Consider the following 25,342-nt stretch of genomic DNA (forward strand, 5'->3'; position numbering starts at 1 on the left):
AGAGTAGGCCCCAACTGAATGCAGACTGTTTAATGTCGATACTTTGAATTATTTCACATTTACAACTGCCTATCAAAAAACATTTTTTAGTTAGCCTCCTAAGTAGCCTATTCCTATTTGTGAAGCTATATGCTACCAAGCAAATGGAGGTGTTGATGAAAGATTGAAACAAATGTTCTCCTGCAACCGATCATTTTTCTGTCAGATTTGTTTCAATGCAGCTTATAAAAAGCATTTCTTGTCACTTCACCTGAAATTTTAGTGTTTGTTGCGTCAAGGCTTTTATTTTGAAGGTAAAATCGTCTAGTGTCTGGTATGCACATAACATTTGTTGGGCGACTTGACGCAGCCTCGGTGAGGCCGTGCGTGCTCACGTCGCTGCGCGGGGGTGTAGTGGAGGCGCAGCGCACATCTGGACTGCGGAATAAACTCATGTTTTACCTTTTCAAGAAAATACGAGTTTTACATTCACCTTTTAATTGGAATATGTCTGAATATAGCCATTTATTTTATTTATTCTTATTCAGCAGTATTTTGCAGGCCACTGACGTAATAGACTCCCAATTTAAAACTTAGCCCATCGTTTGCTAGTTGATAGGTTACTCCTAAACTAGCTTACTTCCTTTTTTTTCACTGAAAATAATTTTAAATAAAATTCCCTCCTTGCCTGTGCTGTCTTTAATGTACATGACATGAAACCTTGGGCCGGTAAGTGGCAGTGTGTCCCCTCTGGAGTTGTATGCGCACCCCTGCTGCTGACTAAAATAAAAATAAAATACTGTCATAACAGTATCTCCCCCCCCCCTCCTCCCCCTCCCTCCACTCCTCCCTCCACTCCAGCTCAATGGACTTAAAAGGTGAATGAACTGCACACTGCAGTCAAAGATTTAACTTGATTCGTGATTTCACAAATGAGCCAGTCAGTGAGAGTGATAGGATGTGGTTTTATTACCGTGTGTTAGCAAAGCCTTTCCCCCCTGTGCATTATTTTATAAATGTGGAAAAAAAGACACTTTGTGCTTGTTCATACTTGTCTCTTGACAGCAATGGGAGTTTCACTTTCACAATTACTGCTGCAGCAGCTAAAAGAGCAACTGCACAAACAACAACAGGAGGCATATATGATCTATATTTATGGTGATCCTGCTCAACAAAAACCCACATACACCACCAAATTCATTAGAAGCATCTTGAGTGTCGGTGTTGCTGAGAATCCAAACACCAACCAGATTATTATTGGTCCTTTTTTTTTTTTCTACAGGCAATGAAGGCGCAGTGGAGCTGTTTCACCTGCTATTAAGGAGAGTCTAATTTGGTTGTAAAGTTACCATAGTAACATAGCGAAAGAAGAGACAGGGCAGGTGGAGAGACGTAGTGTGTGCACAGGATTACTGCTGAATAACCCTCCAGGGAGGGGAAACCTTGAAGGTGAGTGTGTTTATAAGGGCCTGTAAAAAGAAGGAAACCCATCTGTGGAGCAGGATTCCTTCATGCAGCTGTTGTTAATCAGGAATTTGTCACGTTTGTCTTACATGTAAACATGCTGCACTAACATTTGCCACTCAGCAAGCAGAAACATCTGAGAGGCCTCAACGTTTCACTTCGCTTTATCTATTCTATCTGAGAGTCTGGACTTTTTCAGTTTTGAACTACAGAAGGTTGTTGGAATAATAACAGATGCTGTATGCCTGTTAGAGTCAATGTGTAAAGCCTTTAACACATAGCCTGTTGTTTGATAAGTTTGAGCCCTTAATGTGACTATTGTCCATAGTAAATTTCTATTTACACTTTGATTAAGGTGTTTTATTTTCTATGTTGAAATAAGAATAAGAGTGACAGTAACAGCAGGGGGAGGTAAAGATACTGTTCAATAAGAAATGTGTGCATGTGTGTGTGTGTGTGTGTGTGTGTGTGTGTGTGTGTGTGTGTGTGTGTGTGTGTGTGTGTATACCCAATTGTATAAAATGAGCTCAATCTTGAACGGCACTAAAATATAAGTGTTACATTATCGCAGCAGTAATATTAACCCAAACAGACTGTAAGTAGAGGTTATACAGACTTTTTTTTTACATAAAAAAAAACTTAGTGTCTCAAAAGTTGAACTTTCGCCCACCTGAAGTACTTGTGGTAGTTTGACTTGAGAAGCTGAACATTTTCCCACCGCAGAGTTAAAATTAACCGTTCTTCAGCTCGATCAGCAGTTGTTTATTTGAAGCACTTTTACCGGAAACTTCAGGTTTCGGCTCTTCTGTCGGCCAGTTCCATGATTTCAACAAAAAGGGAAGTTCACTGTTGCGAGTGCAAAGCGCTCAAGGGAACTTCTTGACTTCACACACGGCACAGACCTTGACCCACATCGCAGGAGCTTTGATGGTAAGACAACTGTTCCTTCTGACCTTCACTGTGACAGGAAAGGGTTTGATTTGGCTCATATATTATTTTACTGCTGTTCCAGGAATGTAGTGTGATTTATTTTTTTACATCTTTTTATTGACTTTATCTTTCCTATTTTTATTTCTGAACACTTTAAATATATAATTGAATTGTAACTGATATGCATACAGGACATTTTATTATTGTAGAGGCCCTTTAAATAGGAGTAAACTATAAAAAGTGGAAAACTATTTGAATAAGTAGCCGCAAATTGAATGGTACTTAAGATTCAACAAAAGATTGTAGGTAATAAGTTTAACTCTGTGGTTTTCTTGCAGATCATGTTTGTCAACAACACTTGTGGCACTGGAAATGGCACGACTGCATGTCCTTCCCGCGGCTCCTCTGCAGGTCTGGCCTCAGGTCTGACCATCTTCTTCTTACTGCTCGTGATCGCAGCTTGTTTAGTCGTGTGGAAATACCAGCGCACAATCAGGGATACGTTTCAGTCCTGGCAAAGAAGAAGTGTGAAGAAGGAAGAATATACTGAGACGCCACAAGCTGATCCGCGTCCGTATAGCCATATAAGCACAGAACAGATGACAGGACAGACCCCGATCTATGAAAACCTGACGACTAGAAGCAACAAGCAGCCAGCAAAACAGAGAAGGTAAGCGTTCATTTCAACAGCATCTTTTTCTCAAGCAGTGTTACATTTTTAGACCAAATTTGAGCAAATGTTGAAGCTGAAAAGAGATCAGGACGGAAGCAGATGAAGAAACATTGTGGTTATGGTGTCAATTTCCCCATTTTGCACAATTCAGCTATATTAAACATGCAGATTTGGGTGGCATCCGGAGAGGATCTCTCGTTCTGTTCTTCTCTTGGGATTGAAGTCTTTTCATAAAACGTGCCAGCTGATGACTCAGTGTGGACTTTCTCCTTTGAGTAACATTAGAAGTCCACAAAGTTTACACAATCTTCTGTCTCTTTTCACAACGTGTTTCGCATCAGAAACAATTCCCCTCTGAACATTTTCTATTAACACTCATTGTTTCTCTGCAGGTCGCCCAGAGAGCCTGAGGAGGATTTGTACCTGCAGTGTGACGTACCAGATGATGTAATCTACAGCAACGATCCGGCCTGTAACCTCACCCTTCTCCCGGACACCCCAGACGAAGACGTGTATATTGTGCCAGATGCTTAAAAGGACAAATCTCTATTCAAATACTATCACTCCATTAACTGTGAGGATTAAATGTACATTTTAACAAGGTGACCATGTTGCCTTATAATAATGGAGTGACTGTAGTGGCTTCAGTACAACAATACACAATGTTTTATGATGTCATTGTTGAACATTAGATGTACAGTTAGGTGAAGTGGATTAGTATTATTGGTGTAGATGTTCTTTTAAGTTTGTTTTTCAGCTTTCATTGCCATGGCTTTTGGCACATTTCGTTATTACTCCAAATATGTCTGGAATGAATGATGAATCACTTTCAGTTTCTGAATTTTCTTCTTCTATTTATGAACAGTCACGTGGTCATTCTGCTGCTGGTTTTTGTAATCACAAAGTTTGCATGTGGCCCTCTGCTAGAAACATTTCTGCAGCATGTAAAGTTATTATTACCTGTGTGGGTTAAAATAAATGGAAAGAAAACATGTTTTAAACAGGGTTGCATGGTGTTAGCAGCTGACGTCTCCCAGCGAGAAGGATTCCCACTGTCCAAAGACATATTGGTTAAATGATGACTCCAAATCTGAGAATGTGAGTGTGGCTGGTTGACAGTTGACGGCTTGGAGAACAGTGTAGGGTGTACGCTGCTTCTCGCCCAATGGCAGCTGTAAATATGGATGGATGTTATATAGACAAAAAGGGGAGAGACCAGGCACTCCGAGCATGAAACATGTACAGAATGAGGAAGGCTATAAAGGCCTTTGTTATTATAGCTAAATGATTTAAAAAGTCAACATGTTTCAGCCAAAGAGGTCTTCATCAGGGCTGGCAAACAACTTTTAAAAGAGAACATGTTTTTATCACACAAACAAAAAACCTTAGAAGGGGTCTCACAGTATGTAAATATGAAAATATACTTCACATCTGTAAATAGATGGATATTTGGACTAATGCAGAGTTTGTGTCAGAGTTTTTATGTTTTCTTAAATAGTAATACTTCTAAAGTGATCATTTATTGATTACCTTTATGTGATTAATCAATATTTTTAACGATAGTCGGCCTAACAATCCGCAGATGCATCACTGTCTTATGATTCATTGAACTAACTTTGATTGCACACTGAAACGTATTTGCTGTCTTTGTTCACCATTAAAATGTTCTATATTTCATTATCAGCTGCCACAATGAAAACATTTTTTTTAAACAAAATATAAGCCATTAACAATATCAACTAAACATACTAAATAGTCTTTGCTGATTTATTTAATTTAAACTATGTCGTTCTTAAAGTGTCTGTTCTGTCTTACAGTATTTAAACTTTTTCTGATAAGAAATGTAACATTAAAAACATGTTCCCTGTTCAGTTTCCATAAAGTACTGTAAATACAAAAAGATGATGACTACAAAATTCTTATTTCTGAAATATAGGGTGTGCTTAAAACTACTAAGTTATGGCACGAAAACATGCTTTAAAAAGCAAGACTTGCTAAAAAAATGCCACACGTAAGTGCCATTTAACTTGTTTGTGGTTTGTCAGTTTTTGAGGAGAGGCAGATGGAGAGGATGTGAAAATCTTTGTCAAGTTTAGCTCTTTAAATCTGTCTTTTACCCTTATAGATCTAACCTGTGTCTAAAAAGACAGAGTATGAGGTTATGTTGTGCTTGTATGGATAATTGTAAATTATGGTTCCTATTAAAGTTGATTTTGTTTTCCTGTAAACCTGGAATATGTTGAAGGATGGCAGGAGCTAGAGACTACATCGTTTATTCTATTTGCATTAGAGTACAAACAGAGGAGCTTTACAGTATGAACGCTGTCCCTAATACTCGTATGTACTGAGGGTTGTTCTGAAACTTGTAATCTATTTGACATCTCGCCCCCCCATTAATAAATATATACAGTATATCTGATTCTGATGTTAAGACTAAAGACCTGAGGCTGTCATCCCTCACACTAAGAGCAACAGGGGGAAAAAACAAAGAAATGATTGATTGCTGCCAATCTGAAAAGGCTCTCTGTTTTTAATTGTCAAACAACTCAGACTCAAGTGACCAACCCTTTGCATTACTTATTTGTGGAACAGTCACTTCTCGGCTGTAAATGAATATCTCACTGTGATGTGCAGCAACATTGACCTTATAAGGTCAAAAGAGAAGTTCTTCTACTTTTTCTATCTTCAACTATTTTTCTTGGCTTTTAGCGTTCACACATAGAATATCTTGTTGTTCCTTCTTTGTGCAAACATCTACTGTGTTTGTGTGTGTGTGTGTAAACTCCAGACTCCTCGGATAACATATCTATTGAATGATCAAACTTAGAAAATATCAAAGCTTTGTTGTTGTTATGTTTGCTTTCAGTGATGTTTTAGATATGCTTTTGCACAAAGAATGAACAATAATTTTAGATATTGTATGTGTGATCCCTAAGCCAAGACAAATAGATTCAAGTAGAAAAAGAGCTCGCAATAATCACTTTATTCCATGTACATTTCCATTTCATGTGTCAAATTAAACTGTATGATTCGTTCTGTTCCTTTACTGGCTGGTCAAGGCCACGGTGAACTTCAAGGTCGATAATGGGAGATAGCAGTGATCATATCTTTATCGCGGCTTTCTCTGGCACACCCTGGCCTTCATGAGCTACACTAGCTGATAGTATTTCTTAGTATAAATAACGAATATGAAACAATATCATGGCCATGTGTTTATTGTGAAACTTCCAACTGTTTTGATTTATTCAGTGCAACAGCTCAGTGTCAGTAAATCAGAGCATTGTTTTGGTCTTCAAATAGGTTGAAATGTTTAAGACAAAATACTTTTAACAATAAATGACAAAATAACTAAATCTTAAGCAGTACTAATATATGACGTAACAAAAAACTATAACACGACACAAATATAAATTTAGGAACATAAATACAACTTCAAATAAATAAGTTTCAAACTCATGAATGACTGCCTGGTCCACAATGAATTTCAAAACATTGACATGTTTGCACCTTCAAAATAAAGTATTACAGCAGGCTTTTTTCATCATGTAACATATCTTTCAAGTGGCAATGATCTCCTCAAGGTTACTTTCACTTTAACTTCAGGCACAGTGACATTTACTGACTATCAGGTCATTAAAGGGCGTCAGCTTCAGTTTTCCCCTGCTGTCGTAGTGCATGAGCACCATGGGCTCGTAGGCGGCCGGCACGCAGCAGGGCCGAGGGGTCCCTCCTTTAGTGATCTGGTGCAGCCGAGACTTCACCTGCGTGTGCATGCTGGCTGGCTTGTAGTTGTGGGGGCAGGAGCCGTCACAAAAATGCATTGTGTACTCAGTCGGTGCCACCACCCAGTCCGTCCAGCCGATGTCTTTAAAGGACACAGTGACAGACTTCCTGCAGCACCACCCTCGCTCATCGCAGTCGTCTTCCTTGTTGGAACGAGGCAGCCTCGTCTTCCGGGCCGGTTTGAGACCTAACTCCAGAGAAATGGTTGGGTTCACCCTCAGAGTGTTTTCACCCACAACTATCCCTACATCCACAACCAGCCTCTGACCTTCACCAGTTCTCATCCAATTCTCCACCTCAGGCCTGATGTCCAGCATCACATCTCGAGTGCTTGACACGTTCACAAAGTCTGGGGAATTCACCGGCTTCTTCCGGTTGACTTTAATCTCTGGTCTTAATGCAGGCTGAACTAAAGTGGCTTCATCTAAAACCTGCCTGGAAATCTTCAGCTGAGCCCGAGCCAGTGTCAGCTCAGCCTGGATGTTGGGGTTCTTGTGGAAAACAGCTCTGTACCACTGCACATGTTGACCTGAGGGAAGGTGTTCTGTCCGCCCTGGAGCTTTTTTTGTCTTCACTAAAAAAAAAAAAAAATGCAGAAACAAAATAAAAGCTTAATTAGAACCAAAGTTTGCCGAATCCTTAATAGTTAATTTTCAAAACTAATGCTTACAGTTTTAATTTTGGTTAATTTTCAACAGACAGACATTCTAACAGCTATACAACATAAACTCACATGATAGCTCACTAAAGAGTAGAGTGTGATCGCAAACACAGCTATGGGTCCAACATCATAAACAGGGTGTGCCTGTCACGATTATGATTTCTCACAACTTTTTGGAATGTGAACGCTGTGTGAACAGCACTGTTTGATGTTTTACAGATTATATTTCTGCCCTACACGGAACAGATAAAGTCCAGGCAGTGATAGATCTTTACCTGGAGGACAAACTGTACTAACACAAGTTATTTATAGACGACAACGGCCTTTGCCTGCAGCAGAAGGACATTCTTTCCTACTCCCACTCAAACTTTCTGATTTGGCTTTTTTTAAAACAGTCATTTAAATGTGTCAGTGGCTACATTAGATGTATTCTAGATGTCTGAAATATGTCTTACCTGTAGCTGGAAAGAGCACAGTATACATGGTTTCCCTCATCGTGTTGCTGGAATTTCCTCTCATCTCTCTCAGTGTCTCCCTGTAGAGCCGGTACATCCTCCTCAGCTCTTCCTCTGAGGCCTTGTGTGTAGGCCTGGGCTCCCTCTCCAGCCCCAGTGAGCCAAGGATCCCCGTCTTCACAGCCTCTAGAATCATGACCCTCCGACTGTCTTCCCTGTCCCCACCAGGAGCTCCTTCTTGGGCTTCATGAGGCCGGCTCTCCCCTGAGCTTGTGACAAACACAAGGATCATCAGCGTGCAGAAGATGAGTCTGGGGAGGGTGTGTGATCTGAGCATGGTGAAGCTGTCAGGTAGGTCTGCTTTGAATGTTATGAATGAAATTCGTCACATGGTTTTTATTTATAGAGCTTCTGGGTTGCCACACCCCTGGTAAGTCAGGTGAGCCTGTGATGGGCTCAGGTATGGCAATACCAATGTCATGATGTGGAAACATTTTGCAGCGTTGTGTTATGTGTCATGTGACCTATGAAATATAACCTTTTTCCTTTGCCACGCAGTGAGAGGTGAAAGCAGAGATAGTAGTTGTGTAAAATTACAGGATTTCTGAATAAAGCAATGATTTGCTACATCACTAGAAAATTCCTGCTTGTCCTAATCAAATGATTGACCATGTTGGTTACAGTAACCATTTGTAAGGGTGGTTACGATGGGAAATTCCATCCGCTCATTCAAGGTTAATGATAATGGTGTGAAGGTTTATTGATCACTACAAGGCTGTGCTTCCTACTTTTCCTAACAACTATGCCAAGTGTGCTCAGAGGTCAGTATCAGATACAGACCAGAGCAAAAAGAGAGGCTAAGACCACAATGAATAATATGGAGAAACAATATGGTTTGGGCTCTTCTGACCCAGAAACTTGAAAAAAAATAAACATGTAACTGTTGTCTTTCTTAATATCTATCGGGCTACAAATTCCCTCCTGAACAGGTGTTTGGAAACTAGATCCAGTCTTTTCTTACTATTAAACCAAAGGAATCCAAAAAACACACCTCTTTCTCTCCCGGCTCCTGTTGTCTGAGTGTGCGGCCCTTTTGACTTACCTTTTGAAGCTCTGATTCACTCACTGACAAGTTGCTGAAACTGGCAACAATCCAGTCTCACTATACAGCTATGAACAAGGTGGAGAGAGTTAATTATGAGGGTGTCACTCCTCCCTATAGCAGTTGAAAGAGGCACTGTCTCAAGGTCAGATGAAGAGATAAACAAACAAAGAAGTTATCTGTGTGGAAAGAGCCTCAGTGTAACTCTACAGTTCACACCTGATGTGAGAAGATCGATGATGTGAAGATGATCTATTTTGGTTTCGCTTAAAATAGAGCGAAAACGTCTCTAGATTCTGTCTATACCGGCCTCTGTGTCATTCTTTGAGTTACAGTTGTTGGGGAATACAAAGAAGTGCACATTAGATGAAAGTCCTCACTTCTTGCACTAAGCAGGGTCAGTGCACTGCATGATTACAAAGTAGCTTCCCTGCCCTAATACGTGTCTGTGTCATTGACCTTGTTCTTCCCATCAAGGGCATTCCCGACTCAAAGCAATTACTGGCTGATAAAGAGTTCCCTTTCTGAAAAATGTCCGTAAAAGGGCATCTATGGACTTTCTTTTTTGACAAATCATGAGCTTGGAAGCGTTACATACCCTCCTGGCATGCAGATAGTGAAACTGCTGAGTCATCAGAGGTTTAGTGGAGGAAAAATACTAATATTTACATAATGATATCATGGAATCATAAACCGTTTGAAAAAGAGCAACAAAGGACCATAAAGAGAACTCATAAAATCATAAAACCTGATACAACACACAAATGGCATAATAGGACCGTAAAATGAACTCAATGCTCATTAAATTGAAATGACACAGGTGAATTTTTAGCTCAGAGCTGAAGTTAGACAGAGGTAAAAGGCTCCAGGTTTTAATTCTGACTCTCAACCATTTGCTGCATGTTACCCCACACTCTCTCCTCCAAATATTATCTGTCTTTCATCAGTTCCATCAGGGCGACTGTCAAGTTACATTAAATGTCATAATTCTTCAATTGAGAATGTGGGGTTTCAGGGTTGTGTTACGGGACTTACAAAAATGGAAGGGGTAGAAAATAAATTCTGCCGCACAACATTATAAATATTTCTTACTGACTTTTTCAGAATGTTGGTGTCATGTCGGGGACTTCCTCTTTCTGGCTGCTACTTTTAAAAAAATGAAAAAGAAAGAAAGAGAACATTTCTTTGCGGTCAACTTGTCACCATCATAGACACGTGCACTCTTAGCCACTGCTGGACTATAAAAGCTCAAGAGTCAAAAAGGTTGAGGGCCAAAGCTTTAGCTACCATATTAACATTTCTAATTTCACAAATTGGAAAAATATTCAACTTTTAAAATGGAAGGTGCAATGATCAAATAGTGTCAGAGAAGTATCTTCTACCACTACGAGGATTTCTGAGTGGTGAGTCACTGAGGTGATGAAACAACCATGTGCACTTTCCAGCTGAAAGTGTGTGAAAGGTGTAAAGTGACTCATGCAAACAGGCACTGTTGTTAAAGCTGTCATGTAAAGCTCACTCTCTCCTTCTCTTTATCTCTTTTGTCTTGAGTGAGAGCAAGGAAGGGAAATAATGACAGGCTCAACTTGAATTGTCATCATGACAAAGACAAGTTTCTTAATATGTTGGTGGATTTCATCATAATCACTGGTAAAACAGTCATGCAAGCTGTAAAATCAGATGCAAATTAAAAATGGCGGCATCAAGCTTTAGTCACATGGTTTTTCCCAAATGGGGTTCGTGACCCCAACAAAATGATGCATGCGAGGTCAGGCAGATGATAGAACTGTAAACAATTAATACCTTTAAATCTACTTTATTTCCTGATCTAAACCAGGAGTACCCAACCTTTTTGACTGCATGGACCAGTGGGGTGGGGGGATTATTACACAACATATGGCAATCCTCTAGTAACATCTTGTTAAGATATGACGTTCAGTTAAAGCATAACGCAACCCGAACTACAGTAGAAAACACTTGAAAATCAAAACCTGTTTTCTGGAGACCGGGTGATCGTAGCGTGACATTATGTGTGTGAGTGACAGGCGCAGCTTGTTTCTAACATCCAGTCTGCTGTGGAGCCTTGTTTTGGTGGCAGTCAGAGCTGAATGAGTGGAGAGTGTCTGCAATATCCCATGGTTAGCGCTGTTGCCTCACAGCATGGAAGTTCCTGGTTCAAAATCCCCGTCGGACAGGGCCTCTCCCTGTGCATGCCTGGGTTCTCTCCAGGTACTCCGGCTTCCTCCCACAGTTTCAAACCATGCTTGTTGGTTAATTGATGAATCCAGCCCCCCCGCGACACCAAACAGGAAAAAGCAGTATAGATTATCGATGGATGGAAAATTGTAAAAGAAGAGGAACATTGTTAATTTGAGCTTGAAATTTAAATAATTTGCTTTGTGATATTTGATAAAAATGTTTTCCATTTCCAGGAAAATAGACAACAAAACACAATGCAGTACATTTACGGTAATTACATTCCGACTATCAGCCAGCCGATAATATCAGCCGATATTAGGGTATCCAGTGACTATTGGTATCGGCTAATTTTATTGCAGATATGCATCAATATTACTAGATTTATTCGGCAGTCTAAAAGCATTTCATTTGAGTTTCATTGTATTACACTAGCAGTTCTCTTTCACCAGCAGAGGGTGCTATATGGATTGCAACATGCATTATCCCTCTCCAGAGTGTCAAGCGGTGATGCACGTACATGAGCAGTTACTTTCAAGTTGAGTGACCCTCTTTTCTTCATTATATATCTTTTCCACAAGTGTTTAATAACTGCACCTGAGGGATCAATGCAATAAATGTGTATATCTATATTTATCTCTACAGATATCGGCTGATATATCAGTATTGATGTTGGCATCTGCCCCAAAAATCCCATATTGGTCATCGGGCCCTAATTTTAACCGCTGAATGAATATAAGGATTGTAGTTTAAAGCTCTTTCAAGGAACTTTCTGCATGGGTTGATTTTAGCGACCCCTATGGACCTACTGTAGTGGTACTTATCATCTCTTTTCCAATTTTTTCCTGTGCATGTGCAAGGAGTATTTTCTTAACCAAAACTCTAATCTCTCTCTAATTTTAACAGTCAAGATGTATCTTCCATTGAGGGTCTTTGCTGTGGAAAATGTAAAAAAAAAAAGTCTATTTTTACAGTTTGCCGTTAATGGCTTTGTCACCTATCTGCAGTGGTTTCAGGCATTAGAAAAAATTATATGGAAATAGTGAGTCTACATGCTGTTGGTCTTGATTTCTTTGGTAGTTCATGAAAAGGCATTAATATGTATCTTAGCTTCTTTCATAACAACGATTCCTCACACGGGCTTTAAAGTCCTAAATTAATAAATAAATCATTATACCCCAATATGATTACCAGAAATAATAAATGTGCAAGAAAAACATCTGAAATTGTAGAACAAATAAAGTAAGTTTAACCAACTTTAATTACAGAAATTAAGAGTTGTCTTGCATAATTCTCCCTCTCCCTGCTTTTGGGCAACCTACCTTTGTAGTGTTAACAATTAGCATGACCTTGTTTAAAGAGGTCAAAAGTTGGAGGATTTTCAGTGTAACTTGCTGCAGGTTAATGATGTTGTTTATCCTTGACTTTATGCAAACCCAACTGAAAGACTTTGTGGAAAATAAACAGATAAAGAAGTGTGTTTTATCTTTCACCAGCCATCCACTCAAAGACTTTTTTTAACCAAATTTACATTGAGAGTGGCGAAGCGACTGATCAATTTCCAGAGTACAGCTTGCAAAATAAAGGATATTTTAAAGATCGCCCACATGGTTAACATCACAGGTTAACTTTCAGCATATTAACACATAGCTTCACTGCGCCCTCTAGTGACTCTAAAGCTACAGTGCAGACTATAAATTGCTGCTTTTTCATTTGAAGTCAGGGGCATTAACAGTCATTAATTTAAGCTTATATGAACTTCAGGTCAAAAAATATAAATGTTTTTGTTTTGTTTTTGTTGTTTTATAGAGGAGGCTTTTTCTTAGAGAGTGAGGTTGAAAATGTATTTTTCCAGCTGTGAAAAATGCCACATAATTAGAAGGCAGTGTGTTGTTGTTGTTGTTGTTGTTTTGATGGTTCTGTTTGGTAGTTTCGTGGATTTTTAACTCTTTCAAGCAGCATAAGCTAAACCCTAAAGAAAAAGTGAATCTGCTTCATTGATAAAATATAGTCTAAAAAACTTGTAAACTTGATATATTTCCCAGGTGGGTTGGTTAAATTTAATCTATTTTTATTAAAGTTTTGTTACATATTTTATACCATTCTTTAAATCCAGTTCGTATTAAAAAAACAACAACAACATGATGTGCTTGCAGTGTCAGGAAACTGAGACAACTTTCTAGCTTCAAGCCTTATACTCAATCTAAAGATCTAAAGCAGGTCTTTGAGGTTAAGATCAGGGAAACAGAAATATGAAGGACTGTGTGACTGTAAAAAGAGTACAGAGGAAGTGCTAACTTCCATACTAGTCTAACTAATGAGAACAAAACATATGAACACTTAATCTGCATGACGACAGTGACAAAACAGGCTGTCCTTTTTTGATAGATCTGAACCCAATCATAAGTCTGTTGAATAAATAAAATTTCCACAACACATGGATCTTTCACATGTCAATTTTTGATCATGTTCATGCTGAAAGTGAAATGAGCCATACAAACTCAGCAGCAGTCACGGAAAAACTCAATCATGTTTTTGTTTTTTTGTCACTTGAGTTGAACTCCTCTCTTACCACTTCCTTGAAAGAAGCCGATCACAACGCTACTGTTGGCGTGTTTCCTGGTTATTGATGAGATAAGATAAAGAGTAGGCCATACACTAATAACACACTAAAGATAAAGCAACAATAAACCCACTGTGGATTTAGATACTCTATTGAGAAACAGATAATGTAGGAATAAAATGTTGTTTGTGAAAAAATCCAACAGAATATTAAAGAGAACTTGAACACATACTGACTTGAATCAGAAGACATTTTAATAGAAAAAGAAATTCTGTCAATTTTCTGTATTGTTTTGTGGAGCTTTTACAGTGATCCAACAAACCTACCCATGCTGTAAATAAAGCAATCACAACAATCAGAGGGACGTTTTATACCAGTATGAAGGAATAACTCTTTTTGTTTCAGTACAAGAAAAGTGCCTATAGTGAACATTTAAAAGAAAGTAGATACTAGATCCAACTACAAAGAAACTTTAATACATTGAAAAATACAATAATATGAATTAACTTTAATTCAAATGTATTTGATGGATCCATTTTAAAATGAAAACAATATGGCCCAAACCAAGATATGAATAAGGAGACACAATGATTTAAAAAAAAAAAAAAACTGAATTATTTTCTTATTAATACATCAATATTACAGTTATTTTCCTAAACTTACACCAAAATCTAATTTAAACATTTAGTCAAATTCATATCATACAATGTCTTTCCCCTGGAACAAGTCTTGAAGACCCATCATTGTTTACAAACATTTTGTCTTTTCACTCAAGTAAACAAGAGAACAATGGAGGGTCCACATCCTTCTGCCTCACATAGATGGACATGTGACATCACAGGACAAGAGGCAAACCATTGTTGGAGACGGAAAAAAAAAGAAACCCATCATGGTACCACTCACTGGGTGTCAGACACAGATCAATCACCGCATTCAGCCTGACTTCAAAGCACAATTGTTCCACATCCTCTCTGGTTACACAGACATGATGTCTGTTATTTTACATGATGTGTATACAAAAGATGAAGTGGTGTGCAGACACTATGCATGTAGCACAACATATGGAAGAAAGTAAATTGCATTAGGGTGAAACTGACTACTGTCTCTCATGTGTTTACAGTTGGAGATGATTGAAAAATAATGGACATGAACTGATGAGGAATCAAAATTATATTACCTCACCAATATAGTATATTTTATACTTTGTGTTGACATGGTCTTTTTTTGTTAATACTATGGCTAATATTTATCCATTATAGAGTCAATTTAGATTTAATTAAAAATGTATTGATCCTGTTCATTGGCAAGAAAACCTGCTGCTGTCAATCAATCCACTCATCCTTCCATCCTGTTTAAACAGCATTAGGTATGCATTTGACAACTCGGCACAGAATGTTAATCAACAGGGAGGGGACCTAACTTCTTGTCTCACTTCATTTAAAAGTGTAACACTCCACTTCACCCCCTCCCTCCCTCCCTCCCTCCCTCCTCTCTTGTAGATCAGGTGATCAGCGGGGCTGAAGCGTTACCTTTTCGGGGCCGGTCGTGCAGCTCGCCCCGGGGAGGAGGAGGAGGAGGAGGAGGAGGAGATGGTGGTGCAGCAGCAGTAGTAGGAGCATTAGCAGCAGTAGTGGCAGTAGCAGCGAGGAGGCCTGTGTGCATGCTCATGGTGAGAGGACTGAGCGCAGTATGGGCTGACTGACTGGAGATCTGTTCTTTCTATTGTCTTCAACGATGGACGAGCCGAACATCCTGAGACGCCGTGGTCTACAGGTAAACTGAGCCTGCCATGACAGCAACAGGATGTGATTGTTTCCTGGAAAATATCAATAAAAAATGTTATTTTAAACCATTGGCGACGTGGCGAGGGTTTGAGGGATTTCTTCCGGAATGGCTGTGTGTGTGTATCGATATTTTTTTTAAATTTTAAAACGAAAAAAAATCTTCCCCTTTATAGCCTGTAGCATATCAAGGATTGTTATTATTTGGCATGGAAAGCATTAATTGAAAAAGGCGCTGGCATCAGTAAAATGACTTAAATAAGTGCACATAGCCTTCTGTAATAATTCCGTATAGGCTACGTCTGTGAGGATCTCGTGTTTATTTTGGGGCTGTCCATTGGTGCTCTGGTGGATCCGGTTGCCTTGGTGATAGCAGCATAAAACCCGAGGGACGATTGGCAGTTCTCCTCCTTGGTGCCATGTTTATTACCTTGAAATGTCTACAATAAGAATAATGAAGTGGCTTTTGTTCCTCCCCCACAGTTGAACATTCATGTTGATATGTTCTGCATTAATTAAGAAGTGAGAGCTGTGATGTTTCCATTTTAAAGGAGGGATGTTTGGCTTGTGATGAAAGTCTTGCAAACTGGGTGTTCCCATTCAGTTTTTGTTTCTGTTTTCACCCTACATCTGCAATTAAGATGTTTTTTTAAGTGCTCACTGATAATGTGCATGATATTTGTGATGACAGGTTTGTTTAGAATAATGCAGGTTTATCTCTTAAATATTTTATGGTGTTAAAAAACAGCTTAATGTTAGTCTTATGTATTTATTAGTAGGCTACAGGTTATCAGTGATTCTAAATGTAAAGTCATGAAAATGTTCTTAATCTGCAAAAATGTCCTTCTTTAAATAATATTATTTTTTTGCACCTTTCATAAAAGTACTTTACAAAGAAGAATGAATGAATTAAAACAGAAATTACTTTAAAAAAAGGACAATGAGTAGTAAGATGGAAAGCAACAAAATGTTGATCATTTAATAATACAACAAAACTGAAATATAACATAACAACATGAGCTGGAAACATTCAAGCCACTTCCATAAAGATAGAAATCAAATGGGAATATATAATAAATGATTAAACTCCCCAATGGTAACATTAGCAGTAGGATGCATAAAATCAAGTGAAATATAACATTTCAAAAGAAGTGCAAAGAAGACATGTTTTGAGCTTCTTGTATTGATGTATTTAACCAGCATGCTACCATACATGGAAGTATATTCCATAGCATTGGAGCTTAAAGACAAAATCCCTGATTATCTTTAATACAAATTTTGTTTCTAAATGTGATAAACGTTACTTTCTGAGATGAACAGGGCTTGGATAAACGAAGAGGATGAAATCAGTGCATGCATAGCTGTAACATTATTTAATTCCCTATAGCTCCATCGGGAAAGTCACCTCTTCTTGTCCTACTAAATCCTGATTGGCAGGGGCACTTTTGCAGTTGCCTGAGCTCCATTGCAGTAGCCATGGGCAAGTACGGATTTATATCCTCGCCAGTAAACAACTTGAGACCCACTCGTCAGTAGAGAAAGTAGGCCACAGTGAGGCTAATGATATTTACACTATGACAGAAAGATATGGAGGGAGGGTTAGCATGTGGGGAAAGCCATCTGAAAACTGATCTAGCCTTGTTATTTGTCATGAATTTAAATGGGCTTTTAAGTGGCAAAAAATCTTCACTCTCAAAACTATTTCATGATCGAGTCCATGTGTGTCTTCATAACAGCAGGAACACAAAAACATTCAAAATAAGAGCAATAACAATCGTTTATGCTTGAACACTATGGCTTGTCTATACATTTCAAATCAGTGCTATCAGTTTAAACAAAGAAAAGACGTCTTTTAGCTCCAATTGTTAATTAAATATTCTTACAGCAATTTTTTTCTCCATCTCTATTTTTTTTTTTAGAAAGAGCTGAGTCTTCCTCGCAGGGGAAATGTGTAAGTATTAACTCTTCTCTATCTGCCCCACTCTCTCTTCTTCAAACCAGCCGAGCTTGTCAGTCGACAGCTTTACTGCTCTCACATGCCATGCTTCACACTTGCATACATTTACTTGACCCTCCTCTCAGAAGTTAAAATGCTGAAGCTGCTCACAAGGATCGCCTTAAAGTCTCACTGCTCAGACAGGTTTTATGTAAACTAAGAGAGGCAGAGCAGAGGTAGAGATAAGGTGCAGACAAATCAGATATATTAACAATGGAGCTGTCAATATATGCTTAAAATCTGCTCAGTATGGGTCAATGTTATCTTATCGCTGAAAACCCATTGAGAAAAACATTGATTATATGTTCAGTTTTCCAAGTTTTGCAACAGCAGAGTTACTGTCATCATTGAACTATGCAAACTGAGCAAACAAGCAGAGCCAGCTCTCACAGGTATATCTTAGTGTTGATGTTTTTATTCTAAATATTTTTCCGGGTAAAGTAATCAACAGATATTTAAAAGGAATTTTGAGGAGTGACACATGAACACCATGAAGGAACTAGCTTGATGTTTGTCAGTCAGACCAACATGACGCTCTGCACCGACTCTATAACCTGTTCAGGGACTTTCCTCTTGTCTGTTAAGAGGAGATAAAAACCAACTAGTTTGATCCGTCTGTGAGTCAGAGGAAGATAAAACTCACAGGGAGTGAGGAACAGAATAACAACAGACACCTGATTTATTGTTTTAAAAAGTTCATTAAGGAAAAATAAATATTAAAATGAAAGTATATGAGGGTCAGTATTCATTTATGCTAAAACAAACATAACTGATGTGATTGCACCCTTTATGTCTGAGCTTTCCTTTCAATCTTTTTCATATAGCTTGACTGTTACTATTTTAATGATACAAGTGAAATGTTTCTCTATTAGAGCAAATTACTTGGATATTTCAGCAGAGATTTGTGGTGTGACATCGGGGTCTTTCAGTTATCTAATTGAGTTTCCAAAGTTTTCTTTATGGTGAATTTCCAACGGGTATATCAGGTCTGGGTTCATTTACTAAGGGTCCAGATTTGCCGTAGGCCCCTACTGTTTACATTTTTAATCAAATGCACAGGTCAGTCAGACACACATTTTAAAATAAATGTTATCAGAAGACGCACAACTAAAATGAAGTAGGAAGACTCCATTGCATCCTCTGTTGAAGGTTTTCCATACACTGTGCATTGCACTGGTAAGAAACCTGGGCAGATCCATAACAGCTTGGGAGATTACATATCTCATCTGGCTTGGGTGAGCCTCAAGCAGGGTGAATCAGGAGGAGCCGGAAAGAGGGAGGATTACATTGCTTAGCCTGCTGCCACTGCTAACAGTTTTAGATAAACAGCAGGAAACAGAATGATAATCTTAATTTTGTCATGAAAAAGTTGCTGGGTATTATATATTAACACACAATTTTAATTATTTGAGCATGTGCTGTGCAGTCCTTGAAAATCACATGAGGATATTACTGTATATTCCCCGATGTCAAAATGTGCATACCATCTATTACATATGTTTAAAACGAGGGTACACGCATTTTAATTTTCAATACAATATTTCTAGTTGTATTTTTTTCTATTTTACTCCGGGAGGTTTATGTTCTGTTATCATTACAACAATATTTCCGACAGTCCACGAAGGCACCATTAGTCCCTCCTCCCTCAGGCGCGAGCTGACGCGGCTGCGCGTTGCGGCGTTGCTGTTGCTGCTGGAAAGTTTGTATCACTCTTCGTATTTTGACGAAGCTACCACTCGACAATGTGGCCTCCTGTGAAGGACACGCTGTTTGGTAAATTAGGCTCCTGATGTTCACAGATAGAAGGGGCACAGTGGACATGGCCGTTGCAGTCTCTCGTCACCACCGAGCTGCCGTGCCGCGGGACTGGGGTCACTTTGTACCGAAGCCGAGTGGAGTTTCCAGCGCTGGACATTGCGTACAGGCCTAACCACCATCAATAATACCAGAGGAGAGGATAACATGACGCTCCCACTTTCAGGATAATTCTCTTCTGTGTTGGATTTATCACCACCATCACCATGTCTGACCAAAACTACTATTGGACAGTGCTGCCGAGCTACAAAACTAGTTTTGTGACTGGGGCCATGATGAAAAGATCAAAAAGGTAAAAACAAAACACCCATGTTAGAAAAGAGTCTCTATATTTGCAGACAAAAGATGTAGTTGTGTCTTAAACTGTCTCAAAGCGGAAACGTCGTCTGGCTAGCCTGTAGTTGTCATCAGCTCCGAGCTTTGTCATTCACTGTCTGACAAACAGCAATTTGTTGAACGTGTATGCTGAGCTGTTTGATTCACAGCACGTAAACGCAACCCCCCCGCAGTGTCTTCTATCATAGCCAGCGCACAGCTCAGGTTGATAATGGTTATGTGGTGTCTGAGGAAGCCCACACTTTACTGTATGCTATGTGTCGGTTTCGTCCGCCCTAGTTTTTGTTTCCGACAGAGAAACGTGGCCATTGTAGAGTGTTGTGAATGTGGGCAGACTGCATTGTCTGCTACAAGCTGTCGCATGCAGCGACACAAAGTCCCCTTGCTGCTGATCGATACACTGATCTGGTTAGTGGCTCTGTAGTGTTGATGTGCCTTTATCTTGTGAGGTAAATGTAATCTGCACTCACAGAATGCCCTATCAAGGACTCTGAACAGCAAACAGCTAGTCCACAGTGATCTTATCATAATGTATGGCTTTTGATGTCCTTTGAGCTTATAGGTCTGCAGTGAAATGTTTTTCCCGTTATTCTATCATGCTATCTATATGATATCTATATATCATCTATATGAGCTTCTATCAGAATTATAAACTGCAGCACCCATGATAAATGAGTGTAATCCTGTAGAAAACCACCCTACTCTTATCTTTAAAATGTTGTGACATTGTTATTTGCCTTCATATTAGAATACTTTTGTGTTGGGTACCAAACTATCTACTTTTTTCATGAAGCTTGGGAAAATGTGAATCAGTCATATCACCCTTTCAGCCCAGCAGCATGACTTTCAATGCAGCTCAGCTCAGTAAAAGCAGCCCTTCACCATCAGCAGCAGACATGTGAAGCATTCAGGCCTACATCTCAGTGGCCTACATTTATCATGCTGCATGGCTGCCCGCCCTGCAAGGTCCCTTACAAACCACTGTTGTTCCCAAATATGAGTAGCCTTATCACAGCCAGCTGGTGATGCAGCCTTCTTGTGGTCACGGTGTGATACAGTGATGCTTTTATGCCATTTTTTTTTTTAATCAAAGCTCTGTGGTGTGAAAAACAAGTGTCTGTTTATTTATTTCCTGATAAGAACAAAATGGTTCACACTCAGGGGTTCGTTCTGTGTTTGGTGCATTATTGAAGCAAAAGTCACACATTTATTGGCTCTCTTTCCTCCCGGTTGCTGTGCTGCCACTGCCAGTTTGATGCTTTTTGGGTTGGGGGCCATACACTGTTTAAAACCTGCCTCAGCACCGACCCAGAAACGTCAAGCTCTGTTAATGTCGTCTCAGCCCTCAATTATTTTAGGCCATTGCCAGTAAGAAAGAGAGATGGCATCGAGCTCACCAAGATGAAACAGAGAGCATGATGGGATTACATCCAGCTTTGGGGGGGGGAACGGAAAAACAAACTAAAGAGGATCCCTTAATCCTACTCCAAATGAAGATGGTAGCACACATAAACTGAACGCCAGGCATAAACAGGCTTCAGGCACCTTTTTATATATGCACAAACATACAGGAGGTTAAGAAAATAACATTTGAACTTCAAAGTTACGGCATCAAAATAACACCAGTGGCATCTATGTGGGTGAGTCGTGCTTAGAGTAATTCCTCTCAGTTGTATCTGCCAGCTTTTAAACCGGTCTGCCAGTCATCACTTTAAGTGACTGTTCAAAAGAGCAGGGATTCCTTCCAGAGCTCTCTCTGACTCACTAATAAAAAAATAACCAAATGACAAAAATGAACATCAAATTTGGACAATATTCTTCCAGCAAAGGGGACTGGTTGCAAATTAAAGCCTACCAGACTCTGACTGTGTGATGGAAAAACATCTGATCGTTGATTCTGTCTCCTATGGATCAATCTGTGTCGTAACAATCGTGTTCACCCATAATGAATCTTTAATGGTTTGGACAGTATGTTATGACCTGCAGAGCACAGTTATGTCATGGGAGTGTCGTTGGGTCCAAGTATTTCTCTGCATCTTGTATAACAGCCAGCTATGGCTGTGTTTCTAGAGTCAGGTGCTTCATGTGGGCTTTCCAGATGTTTCCAATATTCCCATTTCCCAATTCCCACATGAAAACACTTCCAGACACAGGAGACCTCATCATAGAAACGTCAGTGTAATATGGGCCTGCACGACATGAGAAAAATATGCAGTGTGCAATTACGTTGTTTGATAACAATATGGAGCTAACAAATATACAAAAAATAAATAGTTTATATTAGTTATAACTCACATTTTGATGTGTATTTGTATTTGTTCTGGCACCTTCACAATCTGGGGGTAGCTGATATAAGCTTCATACGAATGCATCAAAATGGGTAAAATGTACACATGCTGATTGAGAAAGACATCTTTTTTTTTTTTTTTTTTTACATAAAATATATTTTTCTTATTTGTTGTGATAAATTCAGACTTTTGCGATTTGTTAACTGTGAATGCTCAAAAAATGATAACAAGGAAATTGTGATTTATTGCACAGCCCTGGTGTAAGTTACTAACAAGCCCATTATTGACTGGATAAAATGTTTTATTTGTGCGTATGTTATAACCAAATGTAAAACACAACTCTGTGTGTGTGTGTGTTTACATATGTTTGTAGCTATACATCTATGTTGACATGTAATCAAAATGTACAGTATTATATCAGTTATCAGTGTTTCCTTATCAACACACCTCATAGGGTGAACGTGTTTTGTTTCATTGGGCTGATAAAATACACATTGTCATCAACTTGTGCTCTGTGTTTGTGTTTGTAATTGTCTTGCATAAGCAAATGTTTTTTCTCTTGTGTTTGTTTACCTCCTCTCTCAGTTCCCGTAACAACAAGAGAAGGAGTTTGGCAGTTGGGACCCCGTCACCCACGCTCTCACGACCGCTTTCACCTCTCCCACTTGCCACAGGTGCTTATGTTTTGGTATTTTGGTGTGAGCTTTTTGAGTGATAACGTTCGCCGATGATACTAGAAAGAAGTTGCATAGGACATCGACGTAGACAACACAGACACGATCACATGGGTACAGAGAAAAGTTAGCTTTTTGTGCCTTAAGCCTTACGTTTTGATGCTCTATGTCACAAGACTCGCACTGGTTTTCATTGCTATGGGTTCAGAGTGTTCCCACAGTATAGTGAATTAGACATGAAATAGTGTTCCTCCTCATGGTAATATTTTTCATTTAGCGTCCTCTAGGTGACTCTTTCCTTGATCCAGCTGTCTGGAGTGTGATATTAAGAATCATTCATACTCTGCTCCAATTTTTTTTAAGAGACTGGTGGCGTTGTAGTGCTTTGCCCTCCAGGGTTGGCATAAAAACCCTTCAGTGACCCTTTCAAGAGAATGTGGTGTGGTTAACAACATTCAGCTCAAACAGAGGCTCAGTCAACATCTGTGGGAGTTTGACTGTTACTAAAGATTTAGCTTTACCGTGAATTAAATCTAGTTCATGTTACGATGATTCATGGCGATTAGCATATTCAAACATATTCAAAAAAAAAAAAAAGAGGACAGCCAGTAGATTGTTCAACATACAGTTTATTTCAGCATTGACTCATTTTCAAAAATGTCTTATTTTTTTGTCAGCTGGCAGCAGCCCTTCAGAAAGCCCGAGAAATGTCTCTGCCAGCACCTCTGCCAACTTCCAGTTTGCCCGCAGGTAAGAATGAAGTCAAGTTTTTAAATACAGATTTGAAACTTCTTCAAGAACTCGAGCATTTGTAGGACAGATTTACTTTCCAGTGGCCACAGATTTCTTCCACCAAAGCTAAAAACTACACACAGCTCAAGTTCAAATCATGAGACAATTAACAGCAATAGAAATCTAATGCAAAAAGACAAAAGCAGTACTTAGTGTATTCTGCTTGTTTCAGGCTAAATCTCAAGACACACTAGATGAACCTAAGAAACTTGGTTTTGGAGGAGTCGGGTGAATAATGAGCATGCCCTGGCTTGTTCCCTTTTGCCCCTGTAGTGGGAATAAAGCAATGGAAAAGCAAGTCCAACCAACTGAAAAGGCCCTAGGGCCACTTGCTGGACACTGGTCCTGGCATTTTTCAAGCCAATTACGCTGGCAAGTTGGTGCACACGCTCATTACTCAGGGCTGCTGTGATTACGGGCGAAAACAAGCAAAGCTATCCAACTTATCACGCAACTGTCTGCATCGTCACTGCGGTTTGTAGGAAATGTACATGGTACTGGTATCCTCGTCCAAACACAGAGAATAGTATGTTTTACAACTTTCTATGAAGATGATTTGGTCCAAAAAGCAAGATTGAGGCTTAAAAATAACGCTGTATATGAGGACTATAAAGATGAAATTGAGGTAAAAAGAAAGGATTATTGATTATTATTATTGATTATGCCATGCTATGTGTACTTTAAATGTATATTCTCCCTCTATTATACATCATGTGCTTAGAGTTAGCATTTAATGTAGCAGTACAGTATCGCATATTGCACCATAAGCTCAAGGATGCAAAGGGGACGTCTCCTGATAGAATTGCCTTTCAAAAGCTTGCATGACTCATCTAAATTTATCGAGACTTTTTAAGCAGCTGGGTGGAGACTGATGCTGTGGCTGCACTTTTCAAAGCTCCACCGGGTTCATTTGTTATTCATGCGAGCTGTATAGACCTGCTGTTTATGCTATTATTGTGTCATGTTGGCACTGAAGAGACGGACATGCCAAATGTGGCATTTGTGAAAGAATAAATTAATCTTTTTATCGCAAACCATTAAGGATCCAATGTAAAAGGGTCAGGCATACTCATTACACTGCAGTTCCCTCTTCAACATTAGAAAGCTTCTTTTTTTTAACCCTCAGGGCGTGAGGACAGCCAACACCCTGGCACACAATAGTTTTTTTTCTCTAAACAGCCCAGGCATTGATCCTAACATTGATTTAAAACCTTGTTTTAAATCTTAGCGTCAATCCCCTTAAGCCTTAAGGACCTTAATACAGACCCTAGTGTCAGTAAAAAGACGTTTAGCTAATGACATACACATTCAATACAAACCAGAAGAGAAAACAAGACACACATCTGTAACCTGACTAATCCTGAGCTCTCAGTCACTCTCACATCAGAACCATCCAATTTCATACAGGCATTGTGTCACCCCTGATTTAGCTACACGTCCCCGAGTGCTGGTTGGTGCAGGAAAACATTTGAGCATCCTTGTCAGCACAGATTGATTCAGGGAAGGAAAGTGGGCCATGTCCTCAGAGTGCCATATTGGATGGAAAAGTAGGGGAAAGAGTGGAGATCGAGGCACTATCAGAAGAGATGGAAACAAAAATCACACTTTGATGTTCACGTTTTCTGTTTGTCGTAGTGGTCAGGGTGGGTGTTTAACAGTTTAGATGTAGGCGGTGTTTATGACCTTATTCTGTTGGTGTGTGTGTGTATAATGATTCATAAGCTAAGTGTCTGTGGTTCTCACTGCTGCAGTATGATAACAACTTGGCAGGTGTTCAGCAGCAGCAGCAGCAGCAAAATGCCAGTGGCTGTGATCTGTGACAGACAAACAGAGCTGTGACTCTGACAACCAGAC

General features: G+C 39.3%; 2 protein-coding genes across 4 annotated transcripts in view; one reads left to right on the top strand and one right to left on the bottom strand.

Moving 5' to 3' along the window:
• Nucleotides 1–6,245: 6,245 nt before the first annotated feature.
• On the bottom strand, nucleotides 6,246–8,282 carry LOC132978961 (growth/differentiation factor 8). The gene is made up of 2 exons (XM_061044360.1): nucleotides 7,946–8,282; nucleotides 6,246–7,403 (listed from the first exon to the last, which is right to left on the bottom strand). Exons 1-2 carry the CDS (start codon nucleotides 8,280–8,282, stop codon nucleotides 6,646–6,648), a joined length of 1,095 nt encoding a protein of 364 aa, XP_060900343.1. The 3' UTR covers nucleotides 6,246–6,645.
• Nucleotides 8,210–25,342, top strand: part of mast3a (microtubule associated serine/threonine kinase 3a) — a 37,101-nt gene continuing 19,968 nt past the window's right edge. The window contains exons 1-6 of one of the 3 annotated variants that reach the window (XM_061044358.1): nucleotides 8,210–8,296; nucleotides 15,306–15,579; nucleotides 17,507–17,538; nucleotides 19,383–19,690; nucleotides 22,608–22,696; nucleotides 23,374–23,446. In XM_061044358.1, the coding sequence (XP_060900341.1) occupies nucleotides 19,605–19,690; nucleotides 22,608–22,696; nucleotides 23,374–23,446 (248 nt within the window). In that variant the 5' untranslated portion in view covers nucleotides 8,210–8,296; nucleotides 15,306–15,579; nucleotides 17,507–17,538; nucleotides 19,383–19,604. Of the gene's footprint in view, nucleotides 8,297–15,305; nucleotides 15,580–17,506; nucleotides 17,539–19,249; nucleotides 19,691–22,607; nucleotides 22,697–23,373; nucleotides 23,447–25,342 lie in introns of those variants that run through there. The other 2 variants (XM_061044359.1, XM_061044356.1) reach the window with 2 other exon arrangements.

The sequence above is a fragment of the Labrus mixtus genome, chromosome 8 (assembly GCF_963584025.1).
Source record: "Labrus mixtus chromosome 8, fLabMix1.1, whole genome shotgun sequence".
NCBI lineage: Eukaryota > Metazoa > Chordata > Actinopteri > Labriformes > Labridae > Labrus > Labrus mixtus.

Bases quoted from the DNA above. Each gene is read 5' to 3' on its own strand.
- LOC132978961 (XM_061044360.1), bottom strand. From the start codon at position 8,282: ATGCTCAGATCACACACCCTCCCCAGACTCATCTTCTGCACGCTGATG. The intron at 7,404-7,945 runs GTAAGACATATT...TTTTTTTTTTAG, and splicing joins TGTGCTCTTTCCAGCTACAG to TGAAGACAAAAAAAGCTCCA.